We start from the raw sequence: 23,076 nt of genomic DNA, 5'->3' as shown, positions 1-23,076 counted from the left end.
ACAATGCAATGAGTCCCTATGGACCCAACACCTAAACTCGACAACTATCAAATCACGGCCTGTCTTGTTTCATCTGGACTCTCACCACACCCCATCATATTATTCTGAAGTCCCAAATATCACTTAATTGCATCCACTAACGCTTATAGTATTTATCTCTAAAAGGCAGAGGCTTTAGAAAAAACATAACCACAATGTCACTATTATGTCTCCATAATTAACAATTCTTTAATAGTATCAAATATCCAGTCAGTGTTGTTCTCATTTGTTTAAAGAGGGATCCAAACAAGGTTTATACTGTAATTTATTGACCAGAGTTCCACTTCTTTTTTAATGTATAGGATCTTCTGTTATGTCTTATTATTTTTCCTTATAAGTTTTTATTAAAGAAACTGTTCCTGGCTGAGGTAGCTGTGCTGTCTTAGGGAGGCTGGTCGAGTTGGAGGGGTGGCTTACAGTCGCTGACCCAGCATCTCAGGGACGATGGCGGAGGGAGATAATTGGAGCACCAACTTGCTGGCTGCAGGGACTGCAAGTCTGGAAGAGCAGCTGCAAGGATGCGGAGAAGTGGTACTGATGACGGAAAGTCCTCCGATGGGAAAGAGCCTGGTCTCCACCTGCCATCATGGGCGTGGTTTCTTTGGTGTTTCTGATTATCTACTATCTAGATCCATCTGTTCTGTCTGGTGTTTCTTATTTTGTTATGTTTTTGTGCTTGGCCGACTACCCTGTTCCCATTCTAGCGCCTAGAATTTTCAGCTCCAATAAGTGGACCACCAAACAACAGCAGAGATTCCATGAAATTTGCAGCAATCTAGTAAAAACTCGGCTCAGAGCTGTGGGCTGGTGGAAACGCCTCTTCACACTAAAGGAAGAAAAGCCTAAAATGTACTTCATGACCATGATCATTTCTCTTGCTGCGGTTGCTTGGGTGGAACAAGTCCACAACCTGCTTCTCGCCTACCTGATAGTGACTTTCTTACTGTTGCTTCCTGGACTTAACCAACATGGAATCATTTCGAAGTACATTGGAATGGCCAAAAGGGAAATCAACAAGCTTCTCAAACAAAAAGAAAAGAAAAATGAATAATTCATCTGCTTTCTTCAATGTGATTAATGGAGTGTACATTGTCCCTGGGAATAGTTTCTACTATACTATGTGGATACTAAAATGTTACAGAAGTAGCTCTTTGCTCTCCCTCACTCTGCCCGTAGTTAATAGAAATTCAGACTCGCCAAGTATGGCTTTGTGCATAGTGTCTTCATGTCAAGTGTAGTTGGATATGTTCTCATCAGTTGGCCTTATATGGACAACTCATTAGTGAGTGTGGCTCACTTTGATTTTTCTCACCCAGCGTTAATTGAATTCTTAGTTTTAGGCAACTTCCTTTAAAATAACATAGCGGTGGACTTTACCCTTTAGTACAGTTAACGTGACTTTGGATAATTGTAGGAGTTGATCTTTGCTTTAGCTAGATACAAGATAGTGGTCTGTGGCTACAGGAAGCTGGTTCTACTGTCTGCTTTCACAGTCTGCTTAAAAAACTGTCTGATTTCAGGAATATAGAGACCAAATTTACCACTTCTGATGAAGAGACCAATTAAGAATCATCCCTCATTCTGTTTCTTTGCTGTGGGGTGGAATCCCCATGGAATAAAATGAAACTAATTCCACGCTCTAGTGTGTGTAGGTTTCTCTCTTGTGCAAAACTTAGCAATTTGTAGGAAACATTGGTCCTTTCTCCCAAGGAAAGGGAGGAAAATCTGACAGGCTTAGAGCTCTTGTCTCCTTGCACTAAGACTTCAACTTAGTAAATATGTAAAGGCTTTTTAATAGCAGACTTCCAAAAGATTACATTTAGGATTTTTAGCATACTTTTAATTTTACATTTTCAGCTGACTTTAGCTATAATATACAGTAGGTTAAGACTCATCTATGGAGTGCGGGGCTGCCCCCCCCCCCCCCCGTGTGCCTCGTGGGCTCGTCTTGGGGGGACCGCAGCCATCCCCCCCCCAAAAAAAAGACACTCATCTATGACCTTTACTCCAAGACCAGCCAGTAAAGGCCAAAAGTCTTCTTTGTTTAGTCAAGATTCATTTCAGTAGATAGTAGTGTTATCTGACTAATTTTTGAGACCAGAATAAGCCTTTAAGTGTAATTCTCATTTTATGGTAATTACCTGGCTTTTTAGTCCCCATAGGTTTGGCATAGGAGATAGTGATTACACTGGCGTCTGACTTTGTTCTAATTATTTCTCTTAAAAAATGCAAGGGCTGTTGGTGAGAACAGACTTGAGTGGTGATAGTTGGCCTCTGGTCTACTTAGATTTTGTAATTCATTGGAAAGCTTGTTATAATCATTCTTTCCTTCTCAGTAGCTAGCAATTTAGAGTAGCTGAAATCTGTAGGAATGAATCTTTGAGGGCCAAAAATGTGACATATTTGGGAACAATTCTTAAACTGATTAACTAGCTGTAATATAGTTTTGTGAATTGATTGCACTGATGCTGTAAAACCTGTACCTTGTGGTATATCTGTCCCTATTAAATGTTATTTTCTCTCCCCTTAATATTGCTGTAAATGGTGATACCCATTGTAGCATGTGTTTGATTTTTTTTAATGTTTCATGTGAAAACTACCTTAATTTTACAATTTTTTCCTCGTTGTAAATAAGCGCATCTTCCTACCCAGTTTTTTTTTGTGTGTATACATGTTCTACTGAATTCTATTACTTTTGCAGTTTTAATCTTGTATTATTTCTTTTACTTTGTTTTGTGTAAATGGGGAAAATAACAAAAGCTGGAATTAAAAAAAAAAAAACAAAACTGTTCCTGTAATCCTAGCACTCTGGGAGGCCGAGGCGGGTGGATCGCTCAAGATCAGGAGTTCAAAACCAGCCTGAGCAAGAGGGAGACCCCCATCTCTACTAAAAATAGAAAGAAATTAATTGGCTAACCAGAAATACATAGAAAAAATTAGCCGGGCATGGTGGCACATGCCTGTAGTCCCAGCTACTCGGGAAGCTGAGGCAGTAGGATTGTTGAGCCCAGGAGTTTGAGGTTGCTGTGAGCTAGGCTGACGCCATGGCACTCACTCTAGCCCAGGCAACAGAGTGAGACTCTGTCTCAAAAAAAAAAAAAAAGAAAAGAAACTGCTGTTGTTTATCCTGTGCAGTTTCCCATGGTCTGGATTTTGCTGATTACATCTCCATAGTGTAATCCCTATGTTTCTCTATCCCCTTATGTTTCCAGGAAATTAGCAGTTAGACCCAGGGTCTTGATGAGATTCAAGATTGAGTTATTGTGGTAAGATTGCTTTATGGATGCTGCTATATTTGAAGTCAGAGTCCTGTCAGGAGACTGAAACCACATAAATCATTTGAACAGACAGAATTGTTAACTAGGTACTATAGAACTAAAAATGCAGAACGAGCTGGGCTCGGTGGCTCATGCCTGTAATCCTAGCACTCTGGGAGGCCGAGGCAGGTGGATTACTCGAGGTCAGGAGTTCGAAACCAGCCTGAGCAAGAGCGAGACCCCGTCTGTACTATAAATAGAAAGACATTAATTGGCCAACTAACATATATAGAAAAAATTAGCCGGGCATGGTGGCGCATGCCTGTAGTCCCAGCTACTCGGGAGGCTGAGGCAGGAGGATTGCTTGAGCCCAGGAGATTGAGGTTGCTGTGACCCACAGCACTCACTCTAGCCTGGGCAACAAAGTGAGACTCTGTCTCCAAAAACAAAAACAAAACAAACAAACAAACAAACAAACAAACAAAATGCAGAACGAGAGCATGAAGGTATTCCAGCAGCAGCCACCCCAGGACTGGGGGGAAAATGGAAAAGGCTGGAATCAGTAGAACTTAGAAGCCTGGCAGATGACTCCTGTGGAACTGGAATTTTGAGTTCTCTGAGAAGGTTGCACTGCTCGGTTGGTGTTGATGTCCGTTAGGAAGTACACGATGTCTGGCTTTTTTTTTTTTTGAGACAGATTCTCGCTCTGTTTCCTGGGCCAGAGTGCCGTGGCGTCAGCCTAGCTCACAGCAACCTCAAACTCCTGGGCTCAGGGAATCCTCCTGCCTCTGCCTCCCAAGTAGCTGGGACTACAGGCATGTGCCATCATGCCCGGCTAATTTTTTCTATATATATATTAGTTGGGCAATTAATTTCTTTCTATTTATAGTAGAGATAGGGTCTTACTCTTGCTCAGACTGGTTTCGAACTCCTGATCTCGACAAATCTGCCCGCCTCGGCCTCCCAGAGTACTAGGATTACAGGCGTGAGTCACCACGCTCGGCCAAAGTCAAAGAGTCTTTAAACCTACCTATAACTTGTAAGTCCCTCCCTCTCCACCTTAAGATGGCCCATCTTTTTGGGCCAAACCAATGTATACTTCCCACATATTGATTTATGACTTTACCTGCAACCCCTGTCTCCCTGAAATGTATAAAACCCAAGTGTAACCCAGCCACAGCAAGTCCACTTGCTCAAGGCTTCTTGGGCGTGGCTCTGGGTCATGATCCTCAAATTTGGCTCAGAATAAATCTCTTTAAAATTATTTTACAGAATTTGGCATTTTTTCCATTGACAGTAACTGCACAGTGGGTCATTTCAACATATAGTTTCGAGTCTTTTTAATTTCAAGGAAGTTCTCTTGAATAATAGTGCATTAGCTGGGATCCACCCAGGAGACAGGAAACCTTACTGGTTATTGGAGCAGAGAGAATATAGAATTGTATAACTAAAGTCTACTAGGTTACTGAAAAAATAAAAAGAAAATAGCAAGGGATGCAGGGATGGTTCAACATATGCAAATCTATAAAGGTAATTCACCATATAAACAGAAGCAAAAACAAAGACCATATGAGCCTCTCAATAGACGCAGAAAAAGCATTTGACAAAATTCAACACCCTTTTATGATAAGAACACTCAACAAAATAGGCATAGACGGGGCTTACCTAAAAATGATACAAGCCATATATGACAAACCCACAGCCAATATCATACTGAATGGGGAAAAATTGAAAGCATTTCCACTTAGAACTGGAAAAAGACAAGGTTGCTATCTCCACACTAGGTAACAGACTTGAACCTTAGGTGTGAACTATTAGAATTCTAGAGGAAAATGTTGGAAATACTCTTCTAGACATTGGTCTAGGCAAAGAATTTATGAAGAAGACCCCAAAGGGTTGCTGCTGCAATCACAGCAGCAACAAAAATAAATAAATGGGACCTGATCAAATTAAAAAGCTTCTGCACATATATGTAACCTTAACACTTGTACCCCTATAATACGCTAAAAAAAAAAAAAAAGGCTTCTGCACAGCCAAAGAAACTGTCAAGAGAGCAAACAGACAACCCACAGAATGGGAGAAAATTTTCACAAGCTACACATCCGATAAAGGGCTGATAACTAAAATTTAGTTAGAGCTCAGAAAAATCAGCAAGGAAAAATCAAACAACCCTATCAAAAAGTGGGCAAAGGACATGAACAAAAATTTTTCAAAATAAGACAGAATAATGGCCAACAAACATATTAAAAAATGCTCAACATCTCTAATCATCAGGGAAATGCAAATCAAAACTGCAATGAGGTATCACTTAACTCCAGTAAGATTGGCCTTTATCGGCCCTGCGCAGTGGCTCACGCCTGTAATCCTAGCATTCTGGGAGGCCGAGGCGGGTGGATAGCTTGAGCTCAGGAGTTCGAGACGAGCAAGAGCGAGACCCTGTCTCTACTAAAAATAGAAAGAAATTAATTAGCCAACTAAAAAAATATATAGAAAAAAATTAGCCAGGCATGGTGGTGCATGCTTGTCGTCCCAGCTACTCAGAAGGCTGAGGCAGGAGGATCCCTGAGCCCAGGAGTTTGAGGTTGCTGTGAGCTAGGCTGACGCCACGGCACTCTAGCCCAGGCAAGAGAGTGAGACTCTGTCTCAAAAAAAATGGCTTTTATCAAAAAGTCCCCAAACAATAAATGTTGGTGTGGATGCGGAGAGAGAGGAACACTCCTACACTGCTGGTGGGACTGCAAACTAGTTCAACCTTTGTGGAAAGCAATATGGAGACACCTTAAAGCAATACAAGTAGATCTACCATTTGATCCAGCAATCCACTACTGGGCATCTACCCAAAAGAAACAAAGTCACTTTATGAAAAAGACACCTGCACTTGAATGTTTATAGCAGCACAATTCACAATTGCAAAGCTGTGGATACAACCCATCAATACATGAGTGAATTAATAAAATATGGTATATGTATACCATGGAGTACTACTCAGCTTTAAGAAACAACGGTGATATAGCACCTCTTGTATTTTCCTGGATACAGCTGGAACCCATTCTACTAAGTGAAGTATCTCAAGAATGGAAAAACCAGCACCACATGTACCCACGAGCAAATTGATATTAACGGATCAACACCTAAGTGGACATACAGGAATAACATTTATCGGGTGTCAGGAGGGTGGGAGGGGGGAGGAGAGGATGGGTATATACAACCACAACGAGTAAGATGTGCAACGTTTGGGAGATGGACACGCTTGAAGCTCTTACTCAAGGGGGGAGGGGGGCATGGGCAATATATGTAACCTTAACACTTGTACCCCCATAATATGCTGAAATAAAAGAAAAAAAGAAAACGGGTCTCTGAGCTTGGGCCTAACACACCTGAAAAGGGTGTGCAGGCTGACTGGTGACGGAGTCTCCGGGGCCAGGTGGGTGGTTGGGGGGCACGTGATGAAGCTAGTTCTGCACGTGTCGTGAAACCGCAACCTGGATTCAGCTGTTGCTAGGGAAGGACGTGCCGTAATGCTGCCTGGGTGAAGCAGTCCTGGAATGATGCTCACAAGAACCACAAAAGAGACATGAAGCCCACAGGTAGAACAAATCTTTTCTCCTCTAGCCCTGCAACCCCCCTCTAGCACCTCTATCCGCAAATACAGCCAGGGCAGCGGAAATGATACAGCCAGGGCAGCGGAAATGTGGTTTGCAGAGTTCCAGCGTCGGCATCAGAGTAGAGAAGGGTTGAGTGTGAAGCTGAGAGCCAATAGCTTGACTGGCATATGTAGTTTTTAGTATTTGCTCTTTTCCAATGCTTTGAATTGTTGGATAGTTAATCCTTTTCAGTTGCTTTGGATTTCTTTGAAGATTCCTAATATGTGGACTTCAGTCTTCCTATGTTCAGTATCACCTATCTGAATTCTTTTTAAATCTTTCTTTTGATTTAAAATATTTTCCTCCTTTTCATCTTCTAGGAATTAAATGAAATAATCATTGTTTACTCACTTTTGAGTTCCTTCTAGTTTTAAAATGATTTTTATTCCTTTTTCTAATACTTTCCTGAATCCTTGTCACTTTTCAAATCTTTTATCCAATTATCTGATTTATATTATTCTTTTTTTGAGACACAGTCTCGCTTTGTTGCCCAGGCTAGAGTGAGTGCCGTGGCATCAGCCTAGCTCACAGCAACCTCAAACTCCTGGGCTCAAGCAATCCTCCTGCCTCAGCCTCCTGAGTAGCTGGGACTACAGGCATGCGCCACCATGCTCAGCTAATTTTTTCTCTATATATTAGTTGGCCAATTAATTTCTTTCTATTTACAGTAGAGACGGGGTCTCGCTCAGGCTGGTTTCGAACTCCTGACCTCGAGCAATCCACCCACCTCTGCCTCCCCAGAGTGCTAGGATTACAGGCATGAGCCACCGCGCCCGGCCTGATTTATATTATTCTTTCATAGCTTTTAATTTCTTTTAGCTTGCTTTGAAATATTAGGTTAATTTTCATCCATTTGGTAGAAATTTACTGTTTTCTTTAATAATTTTGTCTTATGTTCCACAATTCTTTTCTGCTGCTTACTTTTATGTGAAATTCATTTTCCCATCTTAAGGAGGGATAGAATAGCTTTTTAGCATTAAGGCTCATGAAATTCTATTATTTTCACAGTGACTAAAATAAATAGCCTAATACTTTCTGACATGCTTCCTCTGCATCTCTCCCTTTTTTAAAAAATCTATTTTTATCTACCTTTTTTTTTTGACAAAAAGTCTCACTCTGTTGCCTGAGCTAGAGTGCTGTGGCGTCAGCCTAGCTCACAGCAACCTCAAACTCCTGGGCTCAAGTGATCCTCCTGCCTCAGCCTTCCATGTAAGCTGGGGCTACAGGTATGCACGACCACACCAGGCTAATTTTTTTTCTATATTTTAGTAGAGACAGGGTCTTGCTCTTGCTCAGGCTGGTCTCAAACTCCTGACCTCAAGTGATCCTCCTGGCTCAGCCTTCCAGAGTGTTAGGATTACAGGTGTGAGCCACCGTGCCTGGCCTCCCCCACTTCCATCTATTCCTTTCCTTTGCCTCTGTTGTCTCTATCCTGTTCAATTTGGAATCTACAACCTCAGGGGGATTTTGTTTAGGAAGAAGCATAAGTTTGTTACTTTCAAGAGTTCACAAGGGCCAGGTGCGGTGGCTCACGCCTGTAATCCTAGCACTCTGGGAAGCCGAGGTGGGCAGATTGCTTGAGGTCAGGAGTTCGAAACCAGCCTGAGCAAGAGCGAGACCCAGGCCGGGCGCGGTGGCTCACGCCTGTAATCCTAGCTCTTGGGAGGCCGAGGCGGGCGGATTGCTCAAGGTCAGGAGTTCAAAACCAGCCTGAGCAAGAGCGAGACCCCGTCTCTACTATAAATAGAAAGAAATTAATTGGCCAACTGATATATATATAAAAAAAATTAGCTGGGCATGGTGGCTCATGCCTGTAGTCCCAGCTACTCGGGAGGCTGAGGCAGAAGGATTGCTCGAGCCCAGGAGTTTGAGGTTGCTGTGAGCTAGGCTGACGCCACGGCACTCACTCTAGCCTGGACAACAAAGCGAGACTCTGTCTCAAAAAAAAAAAAAAAAAAAAAGAGCGAGACCCAGTAGTGCCACCTACTCGGGAGGCTGAGGGAGCAGGATTGCTTGAGCCCAGGAGATTGAGGTTGCTGTGAGCTAGGCTGACGCCACGGCAACTCACTCTAGCTTGGGCAACAAAGCGAGACTCTGTCTCAAAAAAAAAAAAAAAAAAAAAAAGAGTTCACAGGGCCTAGGTCACTCCATCATCTTCAGAACTTAGCATGGCCCCCTTAAAATCACCCGCAAATTGGGAGTCTATAGAAACATTCCATTCTGGCTGTTTTCAAATTGGCCTGACACGCTTTCTAGTGAAAACCTGTTGATTTGGTGGGCTCTCCTATTCTTAAGGCCATCAGATGTCCCATTGCCTTCCTCCACGGCCTTTAATATAGATAACTAACATATATACAGATAGCTGCTTTTGAGTTTTTTCACTACGTGATATTTTGGGATCGTGGGGATACCTTGTCACAAAGATTTGCTGTAGATGCTGTGCATGGGTTTATGCTTTAACTATCCTAGTTGCTGTTTTCTCTTCTTTTAAAGAGACAGGGTTTTTTGCTCTGTTGTCCAGGCTGGAACCCAGCAGCTACATCATAGCCCACTGCAACCTTAAACTGGGCTCAAGCAATCCTCCTGCCTTGGCCTCCCGAAGTGCTGGCATTATAGCCATCAGCCACCATGCCTGGACACTAGTTGCCATTTTTATGAAGAAATATGGTAAGATTAAAAAACTACACAACTATTTCACATCTTCTATTCTTTTTTTTTTGAGACAGAGTCTCACTTTGTTGCCCAGGCTAGAGTGAGTGCCGTGGCGTCAACCTGGCTCACAGCAACCTCAATCTCTGGGGCTCAGCGATCCTACTGCCTCAGCCTCCCGAGTAGCTGGGACTACAGGCATGCGCCACCATGCCCGGCTAATTTTTTTGTATATATATATTTTTAGTTGGTCAATTAATTTATTTCTATTTTTGGTAGAGACGGGGTCTCGCTCAGGCTGGTTTCGAACTCCTGACCTTGAGCAATCCGCCTGCCTCGGCCTCCCAAAGTGCTAGGATTACAGGCGTGAGCCACCACGCCCGGCCTCACATCTTCTATTCTTTAATGGACTCCTGGCAATCTTTTATTTAGGAATATTTGTAAGTGATAATGGTTTGTAAAGGAGGTAGTAGAGCGTGGTGATTGAAATAATGGGCTTTGGAGTCAGACTGCCTGGGCACAAATCCTAGTTCCACCTTTATTAGTTGTGTGATCCATAACCATTGTTTCTTAGTTTTCTCTGCAAAATGTTTTAAGAACTAAATGAAATAATATATGTAAATCACTGATAAAAGTATTAGGTTAAACAATAGGCATTCAGCAAAGATAGCTGTTATAATGAATACAGTTTTCTTTTTCAGGTCTAGAGCTTTCATTACTAGCTTTATAGCAAACTACAAAAAAATGTAGAAAACAAAACACCTGAAAATGAAAACCAAACACCAACCACTTGATTTTGTGACAAGACAGAAACCATAACTGCAAAGAGCTAGAAAATGATGAAAAAGAAAAGATATGGTAGACAAAGTTCATAGCCTCAAGCACTTTCATCACAAAAGAATGAAAATATATGCAATTCTAGAAGTTGTCTTCTATTTTTTTTTTTTTTTTTTGAGACAGAGTCTCACTTTGTTGCCCAGGCTAGAGTGAGTGCCGTGGCGTCAGCCTGGCTCACAGCAACCTCAATCTCCTGGGCTCAGCGATCCTACTGCCTCAGCCTCCCGAGTAGCTGGGACTACAGGCATGCGCCACCATGCCCGGCTAATTTTTTGTATATATATTTTTAGTTGGTCAATTAATTTATTTCTATTTTTGGTAGAGACGGGGTCTCGCTCAGGCTGGTTTCGAACTCCTGACCTTGAGCGATCCGCCCGCCTCGGCCTCCCAAAGTGCTAGGATTACAGGCGTGAGCCACCGCGCCCGGCCTTTATTTTTTTATTTTATTTATTTTTTTTAAGCAGCAATCAATGCATTGGGGGAAAAAAGGAAAACGACAATACCAAATATTGGCAATGATGTGGAGCAACAGAGACACTCATCTCACATATTGTTGGCATGAATGGAAAAATTATAGGTCAAGTGGAAGACGCAGCCTTGATGACCTACGAACTCCACTTCTAGGTTAAGTACCCTAAAACAGACCTTCCCAATTGGAGTGCAAGGGCTGGGTGAGGCCTTAAGTGGCCATAGCCCCCAAATGTTCTTCTTTAATCCTAGTGCAGCATGTAAATATTCTTTTCTGTATTAATATCATCTACATGCATGAAAAGAGTTGGTAAACAATATCTTCCAGTACTTGTATTGGGTTTCCAGGTTAGAACACTAAGTTCTATTGAAGTCAGAGCCTTATCTTACTTAATTCTCTGCTGGATCTCCAGCAGCTAGAATAGTATCTGGCATACAGTACTTGCTCAATAAACATCTTTTGAGTATACAAAAGTGCATAACATATAACAATGTTCACTGGAGTACGACAAAGTATAAAACCAGAAACAATATAAAATGTTCATTTAAATAGAGAAAGGATTAAATTATGTACTTATATAATGGAATATTATCAAATAGTTTATTCATTATCAAATAAATGAACTAGAGATCCATGTATAAATGTCAAAAGCAATACTGAGAAAAAAACCAAATTGCAGAAAGACATATAACTTACATAAAATTTGTAAACATATAAAAGCTATGTACTAAGTACTACCAGGCTATGTACTAAGTATAAAATTACATATGCATGGAAGGAACCACACCAAATAATCATTGCCTCTGGAGAAAACAGAAAGGGAATATTAGTAAAATATCTGCAAGGGGACCTCAACTCAATCAGTAATATTTTATTTCTGAAATAAAAAGCTGGAACAGCAAAATGTTAGGATTTAACAGGACTGGATATTACTTATGTTCTTTGTACTTTCAAAATTTTTTTAATTTTTATTTTTTAAGAGACAGGGTCTATGTTACCCAGGCTGTAGTGCAGTAGTTATTCACAGGTGTGATCAAAGGCACACTACAGCCTTGAACTCCTGAACTCAAGCAATCCTCCTGCCTCAGTTTCCTGATTAGCTGGGGACTACCGGCAAGCCGTACCGCATACAGCTTTGTATTTTATATGTGTTAAAATCACCCACAATTTTTAAAAAAGTAGAGTAAGATTGATATACAAATCCAAGTGTGTGTTTAAAAAATAACTAAATAGAACAAATCACTAGTTGGCCTAATTAAGAAAGGAAACATAGTACAGAAGATGAATAAGAAAAGAATAAGTACACAGAAGAAATTAAGAATACTTTCTACAATTCTAGGCAAATACATATGAAAGAAAGCCTCAATGAAATGGATGTTCTTTCTAGAAAAATTATAAATTACAAAAATTGACAAGGGAAGGATACAGGGAGAAACTAGTGCCAAAGAAAAAATATTTCTCAAAAAAACCAAACCAAACCAAACCTACATCTAGGCCCAGATGTATGCACCACTAAATCCTTTCAAATCTTTGAGGAACAAATTTTCTTTATTATTTAAACTTTCCTAAAACATAAAGAAAGAAGAGTCCTTTCTTTTGGGGTTATTTGAAAATAGTCATACTTTAATAAAGTAGCTCAATAATTTGCTGTGTCATCCAGCTGAGATGTACAAACATAGCAATTTTTAATTTTAATGTTTAAACATGAAATACAAAAGGAAATACAAATGGCTGAAACAAATAAACAGATATCCAATCTTATTAAGTGAAAATATAAGATTCCACTGAGATTAAAATACCATTTTTCAACTAACAGATTGGCAAAGAGCGAAACATCTGATAACACTGTTTACAAAAATTCCAGGAAATAGGCACCTTTATGTATTGTTGGTGGGATTGTAAATTGGGACAGTCCTTATATAAAGCAATTTACCCAAATCTATCAAAAATAAAAATATACAATCTTCTGACCTTGTAATTCTAATTTTAGATTTTATCTTATATTAACTCACTCATATGCAATATGACATATGTACAAGGTTATGAAATGAGGCATTATTTATAGCAAAAGATTAGAAAAAATGAAAATGTCAGTAGAGGTTGCTCAAATATATTACAGTACATTCATACAATGGAATCTGCAGTTGAAAAAAAAAATCAAGAAACTCTAGTGATATGGGACCATCTCAAAAACACATTATGTGGAAAAGACAAGCTGAAGAACAATGTGCACTGTACAGTACCACTTGTGAAAAATATCTCTAGAAGACTTTTCACTGTATTATCATTCTGTCTTTTGAATTCTGAGCCATAATTTTGAAATAAAAACTAACATTCCAACAGAAGTACCTAAAACTTCTTTTAGGTAAGCTCAAATGAACATATTATATGTCTTTGATCTGGCTGATAAACTTTTCCACAATCCCATTGAGTCGTTCAGGCTCCATTAGTTTATTTACCAATTCCTGCTCAACAGCCATTAGGGCCAGGCCACTAAGCTTCTCTTGTCCCATGGTATGACATAAATATGTTTTAAGATGAGGCAGTACAGAAAATGAGTTTTCAGTACTTGCTGAAGTAATTGGCCAAGACAAAGCAATAAATAATAGCTCTGTGATGCAAGGAATATTATTGGGAAGACCATGCTGAATAAATAAATAGCCAAGACTGATGAAGTCGACACAATCACTATCTATAACAAAGTTTAGCTTTGCATAATGCTGATAAAATCTAAGTTCTGGGATAATGTCTGCATCAAGTTTATAAAATTCTTGAACATGTTTGGCTGTTGTTTCATTTAATGGTTCATCCCATTTAAATAATAGTTCTGAAATTTGCTTCATTTTGTAATAATCAAACTCTGAAAAACATAATTTTAAATTTTGTAATACAGTATCCAATCCTTGGTAATAAATATTAATTTTATATTGCTCTTCTGTTGAAGTAGGAAAAAACATACCATCTGAACTACCAAGATCCATTGTTTTCTGAATTTTTCTTCTTTTCTGAAGACAGGGTTTTTCAACTTCAAAACCTTTACAAGTTATTTTTTGACATATTTCTTCTGCTCCATCCCAGATAGTTTTGAAATATATATCATTTCTTTCAGATGATAAACATTCTAAAATTGCTTCTATTTTCGAAGGTAAAGAAAAAATGTCTACGGTTTTACTCTGAAGCTCTTTGGAAAGAATTCCTGTAACACTCAGCACTCGATAAAGAAATTTCAAACAAAAGACAAATTCAAATCTGGAAACCAATCTCAGCAAATCACTCAATTCATCAGCCAAACTTGTGTCTGAAGAATGGGTTGATATAACTTCCAATGCTTCAATAATCTCTGGAAGACTGTCAATCACAGATAGTAATGTACGCTCATGGACTGTCCAACATGATTGTGATGTATGTTTCTTGCATATTTTGTTTTGACTTAGCCTACAAATGTTTCGAAAATCTGCCAACATCTCTCCAGACATATGAATAGTGTTGAACAAAGAACTGAGAGTGTTTAGAGTACCTCGGAGTTCTTTTACTTCTTTACAAAACCTAATTACTGCTAAATCCAAAAAGTGTGCGTAACAATGCATGTATAAAGCTCTTGGTTCTTCCTTCTTGAATTCTGCTGCAATTTTATTAAATTTTACCCTCAAATTAGTGGTACTATCATAGGCCTGGCCACGTATTTTATTCAAATCAACTCCAATTTGCTGCAGGTAAGCTTTGATAGTCCTATGTAAGTGGGTCCCAGTCATCTCTTCAACATCAACAAAACCCAAGAATCTTTCTTTAATTACGATAGCTTTTGATGATTTTTGTGGGTATCTTACACAAACTGAAAGTTGTTCTTTAGTGGCTCTATCAGTTGTCTCATCACATATTACTGAAAAAGCTGAGGAGTCATTGATCTCATTCACAATATCCTGTAACATTTCAGTCTTTATTACTTCAATAATATCACTTTGAATTTGTGTACTATTATAGAAGTCAACTTGTGAATTCATAAGTCGAAATATTTCATCTCCCTTATCTTTTGCTCTAATTTCTAACAATTCTAAAAAATTGCCTTTATTCACATATGAAATAGACTGGTCCTTTCCTCTTAAGGGCAAACACTGCTTTCCAAGAAATAAAATATTTTCAATTATAAGCTTTAGGTACTTTTTATTTACCTCAATCTGTTTTGAATGAATAGATAAATTATCATCAACAGTTATATCACGAAATTGATGTTCCCTCCAAAATTTCAATGATTTCAAATGCATTTCACTTTTTTCATGTTTTCTGAATTTTTCCAGAGTTTTTTTCCAATTAGAAGTTGCAAATGAATTTCTTCCACAGCTAAAATGGTTCTGGCAGAACAACTGGCATGAATAACAGAATGTCATTTCTTTTTTAATACTGTTTTCCAAATCCTGAAAATCTGCACACCAAGATTTTTTAATCCTTCGTGATTTACCTTTAACTTTTTGTACTTTGGATATAAATTTTGGGTCACATAGTTCATCACTTATTTTCATAGATTTCACATTGTATGCAGGATCCTGGTTTGAAACTTTATCTTTTTGTACTTCTACGCTGGAACAAACTGTTTGTTGACTGAGTACTGATGAAGATGGCGAAAGGCTTGCCTGTTCCATACCACTATTAGCAACACCACTGCTTGATTCACTGGGTGAAGAACTCTTAGAAAGCTTCAGGAGAAAATGATAAAAATAACATTTGTTTAAACAGTTTTCAAATAATTAAAGCAACAAACACATCTATTCTAGTTAACACAGTAAAATGAATGGTGGAGTTACATACAGTATGAGCTCCACTAGGGGGAAATAGTAACAATTATTTATAACTTATTTATTTGCATATAGTTTCAGCATTAAGTGTGTAAAAGACCTTTTGGCACATAATTGTAATAAAAATATTTTTTATTGTTCAGATGATTAGAATTGCTTGGAAAGTATTAAAAAAAAAAAAAGAACCTAGAAGAGAAAATATGACTAATAATACTTCTGTTTAAACAGTCTTTTTTTAAGACATGGTCTCCCTTTGTTGCCCATGGAGAGCAGTATCCCGATCACAGCTCACTGCAGCCTCACAGTCCTAGACTCAAGTGATCCTTCCACTTCAGCTTCCCACGTAGCTATGACTACTTGGTCAAGTAGTATGACCAAGGAGTGTAGCCACACTGGCTCATTTTTTAATTTTTTTAGAGAAGAAGTCTTGCTATGTTGCCCTGTATGGTCTCAAACTCCTGGCCTCAAGCAATCCTCCTGCGTTGACCTTCTGAAGTGCAGGGATTATAAGCATGAGTCACCATGCCTGGACTATATAATATTTAAAAAATCTGGTTATGAAAGAAAAGACAGTAGCAAAAAACAAAAAAAACCAAAAAAAACAACAACAAAAAAACTTACATCCACAATGACATCTGTCGTTACTGAAGAAACTGGATCTGTTAAAATACAGCATAAATTCAATATTTTATACTATATATAATCTGCAAAAAGCATCATAAACTGTAATTGCTTATTTAGTATCAGGAAACAAAAAGAAAACTTAGCTCTATATATAGACATATTTATAAAGTATGACAAAACAGTGTTTATGTCAAATATCTTAACATCAACTTTTACCTTGTAAGACATTAGTGTTGATGACGGGCAGAGCAACCTGAGTGTCTGCCAATGACACTATATTGCTTATAACTGGAGTTGTATCTCTCTTTGGAGAAAGGAGCTCTGTTGAACTATCATGTACCATGGAAACGTTTACTGATAAAAATAAACAAAAAGATTTCTTATAAACTAGGCAAAATCAATTAGCAAGCACTGTTTAATAAAAAGTATTTCAAAGAACAATGCAAGTATCTAATAGCTTAAGGTATTGGTGGGTATTTAAGTAATTTTTATTAGGGCTTAGGGATGCCCAGCTTCTTTAGTATTAATACCAACAACCCTAAACTGATTGTTTATACTTTCCCAACATTTTCAATCTTTTACTCTGCAGTTTCCCAGTCCTTTTATACCATATGCTTGAAATTATGAGCAAATTTTTACCGTGAAATTACCCATGAAGAACAGAAAAGAGATTGCTACAGAATCTTCTAATGGGTATTGATCTCAAACTCTTCCAGGATTCATAAACCTCAACATTAACAGAGCAAGGATGGTATCTAAGCTAGCATGGCAGAGATTTCTGTAATAAGCCGGTTTGCATGATTTACAAACTCCAGGGGCATCAGTTACTCTACAGTCTCACTGATCCTATATTAGGCTCTTTGATGGAATACTTAGTTGGCCTGGATTATTTGTGCTTTCTATTAATGAACCTCAAAGTATTTCCAACTACCTATACTTCATGTGAAAAATGTAACTAAAAAGCCTTGTTTTTTGCCTTGGTCAGGTGGATCTGTAACAACAAAAAAGCCTTACTTTTATAAAGCAGGTCTAACTACAATATTCTGTATTCTAAGAGAACCACTCTTATTGACTGAGTGCCTCCTATTTACCAAGTCCTGTAGTAGGTGTTCAATATATATATATATATATATATTTTTTTTTTTTTGAGACAGAGTCTCGCTTTGTTGTCCAGGCTAGAGTGAGTGCCGTGGCGTCAGCCTAGCTCACAGCAACCTCAAACTCTTGGGCTCGAGCAATCCTTCTGTCTCAGCCTCCCGAGTAGCTGGGACTACAGGCATGTGCCACCATGCCCGGCTAATTTTTATATATATATATATATCAGTTGGCCAATTATTTTCTTTCTATTTATAGTAGAGACGGGGTCTCGCTCTTGCTCAGGCTGGTTTTGAACTCCTGACCTTTAGCAATCCGCCCACCTCGGCCTCCCAGAGAGCTAGGATTACAGGCGTGAGCCACCGCGCCCGGCCTTCAACATATATTAATGTAAACATATATAAGACATTTACTAAAAGATCTAAATAATCTAAAGACATGTATTCCCATTTTTTTTCCTTAAATCTTTTCTTAAAATGAAGAGGGTTTGTTATCAATCCAACATAACAATCTTTACAAATAAATATTAAATCTCTGGTGGTGAATAGCCTCCTTTTTATATAAAAATGCTGGGAAATAGGTAATTATCTAAATAAAAATCCAAAGGTAAGAAGCAACAGCTGCTCCAGATGGGAAGGAATCAGTGTAAGAACTCTGGAAATATGAAGAATCAAACTGAAGGTGCACCCCCACAGGGGAACATCAGCTCTCTAGCAATGGATACCAACCAAAATCAGAAGACTGAAATGACAGAAGAATAATTTTGAACATGGATTGTAAGAAAACTCACTGAAATGCAAGAGAAAATGGATACCCAACACAAAAGAAATCCAGGACATGGAAGAAAAATTCACTAAAGAAACTGAAATATTAAAGAAAAATCCAACAGATAAATCAACCCTTGCTTGAAATATAGATATCTGGGTATAAGAAGCTCAAAGGACTCCTGGAAAATTCACTGCAAACAGGAAGACACCACAACACATAGTCATCAGATTGGCCAAAATAAACATGAAATAAGCTCTCCTACTAGTTGTAAGTTGGAAGCATCAGGCAACCTACAAAGGAAAACCCATCAGACTAACTGCAGGCTTTTCTTAACTGAGATTTTACAAGTGAGAAGAGACTGGGGCCCCATTCTCACTCACCTCAAACAGAATAAGGCCCAGACTAGAATTATGTGTCCTTTAAAATTAAGTTTCTTATATGAAGGAAAAACAAAGATCTTAGACAAGCAAAGACTGAAGGAATTCATCAAGATAAGACCTGCCCCCCAGGAAGTACTCACAACAGTGTAACACACGGATCAGCACAATAGACACTCACCAGTATGAAATCATCCCAAAGCTAAAGATCAAACGCCAGATACCATGATGGCTCAAGAGAGAAAACAAAACAACAAAGTTCAACTCAACAGGATGAACAGAAATCTGCCCTATTATCAATTCTTTCAATAAATGTGAATGGCTTGAACTACTCACTAAAGAGACATACTCCGGCTGAATGGATAAATATACACAACCCAAGTGTCTGCTGTTTTCAGGAAACACATCTAACCCACAAGGATACATTCAGAATCAAGGTAAAGGGATGGAAAACAATATTCTATGCAAATGGCAACCAAAAGAAAGCTGGCATAGCAGTTCTGATTTTCTAGATAACTTTAAATCAACAAAAGTAATGAAAGACAAAGATGGTTACTATATAATAGTGAAGGGTACAATGCAACAAGAAGACATAACAATTCTAATACTTAAGCACCTAACTCAGGTGCACCCAGATTCATAAAGCAAATCCTACTAGATCTAAACAAAATGATAAACAGCAACACTGTAATAGCAGGGGACTTCAACACCCCTCTGACAGAATAGGACAGATCCTCCAAGCAGAAAATAAACAATGGACTTAAATAGAATTCTAGAACAAATGGGACTGACTGACATTTACAGAACATTTTACCCCAAAACCACTGAATGTATGCTTTTCCCATCAGCTCACGAGACATTCTCTAAGACTGACCGTACTCTAGGCCACAAAACATGTCTCAACAAATTTAAAAATCAGAAATTATACCATGCAGCTTCTCAGAATAATTTTGAACATGGATTGTAAGAAAACTCACTGAAATGCAAGAGAAAATGGATACCCAACAGTGGGTATGGATACACCACAGTGGAATTAGAAATCAACTCCAACAGAAACTCTCATCTCTACACAAAGTCATGGAAACTAAACCTTCTGCTGAATGATTATTGAGTGAAGGAAGAAATTACGATGGAAATCAAAGGATTCTTTGAACTAAATGATATAGGAGACACAAATGATCAAAATCTGTGGGACACAGCTAAAGCAGTCCTGAGAGGAAAATTTATATCCATAAATGCCTATATCTAAAAGACCGAAAGATCACAACTCAACAACCTAATGAATTGTCTCAAAGAACTGGAAAAGGATGAGCAAGCCAACCCCAAACAAATCAGAAGAAAGGAAATAACAAAGATCAGAGCAGAACTAAATAAAATTGAGAACAAAAAAACTACACAGAAGATTAATAAAACAAAAAGCTGGTTCTCCAAAAAAAATAAAATTGACACGCCTCTTGCTAGATTAATGAAAAGAAAAAAAGAAAGGACTCCAATAAGCTCAATCAGGAATGAAAACAGAGAAATTACAACTGAAACCATGGAAATACAAAATATCATCTATGAATACTATAAAAATCTCTATGTACATAAACTTGAAAACATGGAGGAAACAGACAAATTCTTAGAAACACACAGCCTCCCTAGGCTCAATCAGGAAGAAAGAGAATTCCTGAACAGACCAATATCAAGTACCGAAATTGAAGCAGCAATAAAAAACCTTCCTAAAAAAGTGCCAGATCAGATGGTTTCACACCCAAATTTTACCAGACCTATAAAGAAGAACTGGTGCCTATCCTGCAGAAATTATTCCATAACATTGAGAAGAAAGGAATCCTCGCCAATACATTCTATGAAACCAACATCACCCTGATACCTGAACCAGGAAAGAACACAACAAAAAAGAAAACTACAGACTAATATCCCATTATGAATATAGACGCAAAAATTCTCAATAAAATCCTAGCAAACTGCATTCAGGTGCTTATCAAAAAAATAATCCATCATGACCAAGTGGGCTTTATCCCAGAGACTCAGGGATGGCTCAACATATGCAAATCTATAAATGTAATTCACCACATAAATAGAAGTAAAAACAAAGAACATATGATCCTTTTAATAGATGCAGAGAAAGCACTCAACAAAATCCAGCAACCTTTTATGATAAGAATGCTTAACAAAATAGGCATAGATGGGACTTACCTAAAAATGATACAAGCCATATACAACAAATCCACACCAACATCATTCTGAATGGGGAAAAACTGAAACCATTCCCACTCAGAAGTGGAACTAGACAAGGTTGCCCTCTATCACTGCTTCTATTCAACATAGTGTTGGAAGTCCTAGCCAGAGCAATGAGACAAGAGAAGGAAATCAAGGGGACCCAAATGGGGGCAGAAGAGGTCAAACTATTGCTCTTTGTTTTGTTTTGTTTTGTTTTTTTTGAGACAAAGTCTCACTCTGTTGCCTGGGCTAGAGGGCTGTGGTGTCAGCCTAGCTCACAGCAACCTCAAACTCCTGGGCTCAAGCGATTCTCCTGCCTCAGCCTCCCTAGTAGCTGGGACTACAGGCATGCACCACCATGCCCAGCTAATTTTTTCTATATATTTTTAGTTGGCCAATTAATTTCTTTCCATTTTTAGTAGAGACAGGGTCTCGCTCTTGCTCAGGCTGGTTTTGAATTCCTGACCTTGAGCAACCTGCCTGCCTCTGCCTCCTAGAGTACTAAGATTACAGGCGTGAGCCACCACGTCCGGCCTATTGCTCTTTGTTGATGATATGATCTTATATGTAGAACACTCCAAAGATCCTGCCATGAGACTACTGGAATTGATAAATAAATTCGGCACAGTGTCAGTCAAATCAATGTACACAAATCAGCAGCATTCCTATATGCCAATAACAGTCAAACAGAGAATGAAATCAAAGACTGAATACCCTTCACAGTAGCAACAAAGAAAGTAAAATACCTAGGAATATATTTAACTAAGGAAGTAAAAAGACCTCTACAGGAAGAATTAAGAAACACTAAAGAAGGAAATAGCAGAGGGCATAAACTGGTGTAAAACCATACCATGCTCATCGATCAGCAGAATCAACATTGTTAAAAATGTCTATACTACCCAAAGTGATCTAAAGATTAAAGGCAATCCCTATGAAAATACACACATCTTTTTTTGTAGATCTAGAAAAAATAATTCTATCCTTTGAATGGAACCAGAGAAGACCCTGTAGATCAAAAGCAATCTTAAGCAAAAAGAACAAATTGGGAGACATCAATTTACCAGACTTCAAGCTATACTACAAGGCTACAGTAACTAAAACAGCATGGCACTGGCACAAGAACAGAGACATAGACCAAAGGAACAGAACTGAGAACCCAGATATAAAACCATCCTCATAAAGCCATCTAATTTTTGACAAAGCAAACAAAAACATACACTTTTCAACAAAGAATCCTTATTCAATACACGGTGCTGGGAAAAGTGGATAGCCACATGTAGAAGACTGAAACAGGATCCATACCTGCCACAAAAATTAACTCATGGTGGATAACAGACTTAAACCTAAGGCATGAAACTATAAGAATTCTACAAGAAATTGTTGGAAAAACTCTTACATTGTATTAGGGAAAGAAATTATGAAGATGACCCCAAAGGCAATCACAGCAATAACAAAAATAAATAAATAAATGGGACCCAATCAAATCAAAAAGCTTCTGCACTGCCAAGGAAACTATCACAAGAGCAAACAGACGACCTACAGAATGGGAGAAAATATTTGGATGTGTAGTATGCTGATAAAGGGTTGACAACTAGAATCAATATAGAACTCAGGAAAATCAGCAAGAAAAAAATCAAACACCACCATTAAAAAGTGGGCAAAGGACATGAACAGAAACTTTTAAAAGAAGGCAGACTAATTGCCAACAAATATGTGAAAATGCTCAACATCTCTAATCAACAGGTAAATGCAAATCAAAACCACAATGAGGTATCATTTAACTCCACCGAGAATGGTTTTATCAAAAAGTCCCAAAACAATAAATGTTGTTGTGCGTGGATTCAGAGAGATAGGAACACCCAAACACTGCTGGTGGGATTGCAAACTAGTACGACCTCTATGGAAAGTAATATAGAGATACCTCAAAGAGCTAAAAGTAGAACTACCATTTGATCCAGCAGTCCCATTACTGGGCACCTACTCAAAGGAAAAAAAGACATTCTCTAAAAAAGACATCTGCACTAGAATGTTTATAGCAGCACAACGCACAATTGCAAAGCTGTGGAAATAAGACAAGTGCCTATCAATACATGAGTGGATTAATAAAATGTGGTCTATGTATACCATGGAGTACTACTCAGCCACAAAAACAATGGTGATCTAGCACCTCTTGTATTATCCTGAATAGAGCTGGAGCCCATTCTACTAAGTGAAGTATCACAAGAAGCACCACATGTACTAACCATCAAATTGGTATTAACTGATAAACATTTATGTATGCATATATAGTAACATTCATTGGGT

At 38.5% G+C, this 23,076-nt stretch overlaps 1 protein-coding gene and 1 pseudogene across 3 annotated transcripts in view; one reads left to right on the top strand and one right to left on the bottom strand.

Annotated features, from left to right (window-relative positions):
* The first annotated feature begins 248 nt into the window (after positions 1-248).
* LOC105871845 (ADP-ribosylation factor-like protein 6-interacting protein 1 pseudogene) lies at positions 249-1,133 on the top strand (annotated as a pseudogene).
* Positions 1,134-11,609: 10,476 nt separating this feature from the next.
* Positions 11,610-23,076, bottom strand: part of ZMYM1 (zinc finger MYM-type containing 1) — a 35,594-nt gene continuing 24,127 nt past the window's right edge. For 2 of the 3 annotated variants that reach the window (XM_012765271.3, XM_075996431.1), the window contains 3 exons: positions 16,526-16,663; positions 16,307-16,344; positions 11,610-15,586 (listed from right to left, as the gene is read on the bottom strand). In XM_012765271.3, the coding sequence (XP_012620725.1) occupies positions 13,280-15,586; positions 16,307-16,344; positions 16,526-16,663 (2,483 nt within the window). In that variant the 3' untranslated portion in view covers positions 11,610-13,279. The remainder of the gene's footprint in view (positions 15,587-16,306; positions 16,345-16,525; positions 16,664-23,076) is intronic. The other variant, XM_012765272.3, reaches the window with a different exon arrangement.

Source organism: Microcebus murinus, chromosome 2 (assembly GCF_040939455.1).
Source record: "Microcebus murinus isolate Inina chromosome 2, M.murinus_Inina_mat1.0, whole genome shotgun sequence".
Classification (NCBI taxonomy): Eukaryota; Metazoa; Chordata; class Mammalia; order Primates; family Cheirogaleidae; genus Microcebus; species Microcebus murinus.
Note: the sequence above shows the minus strand (reverse complement) of the source record. Positions and strands in the feature narration are given on the sequence as shown.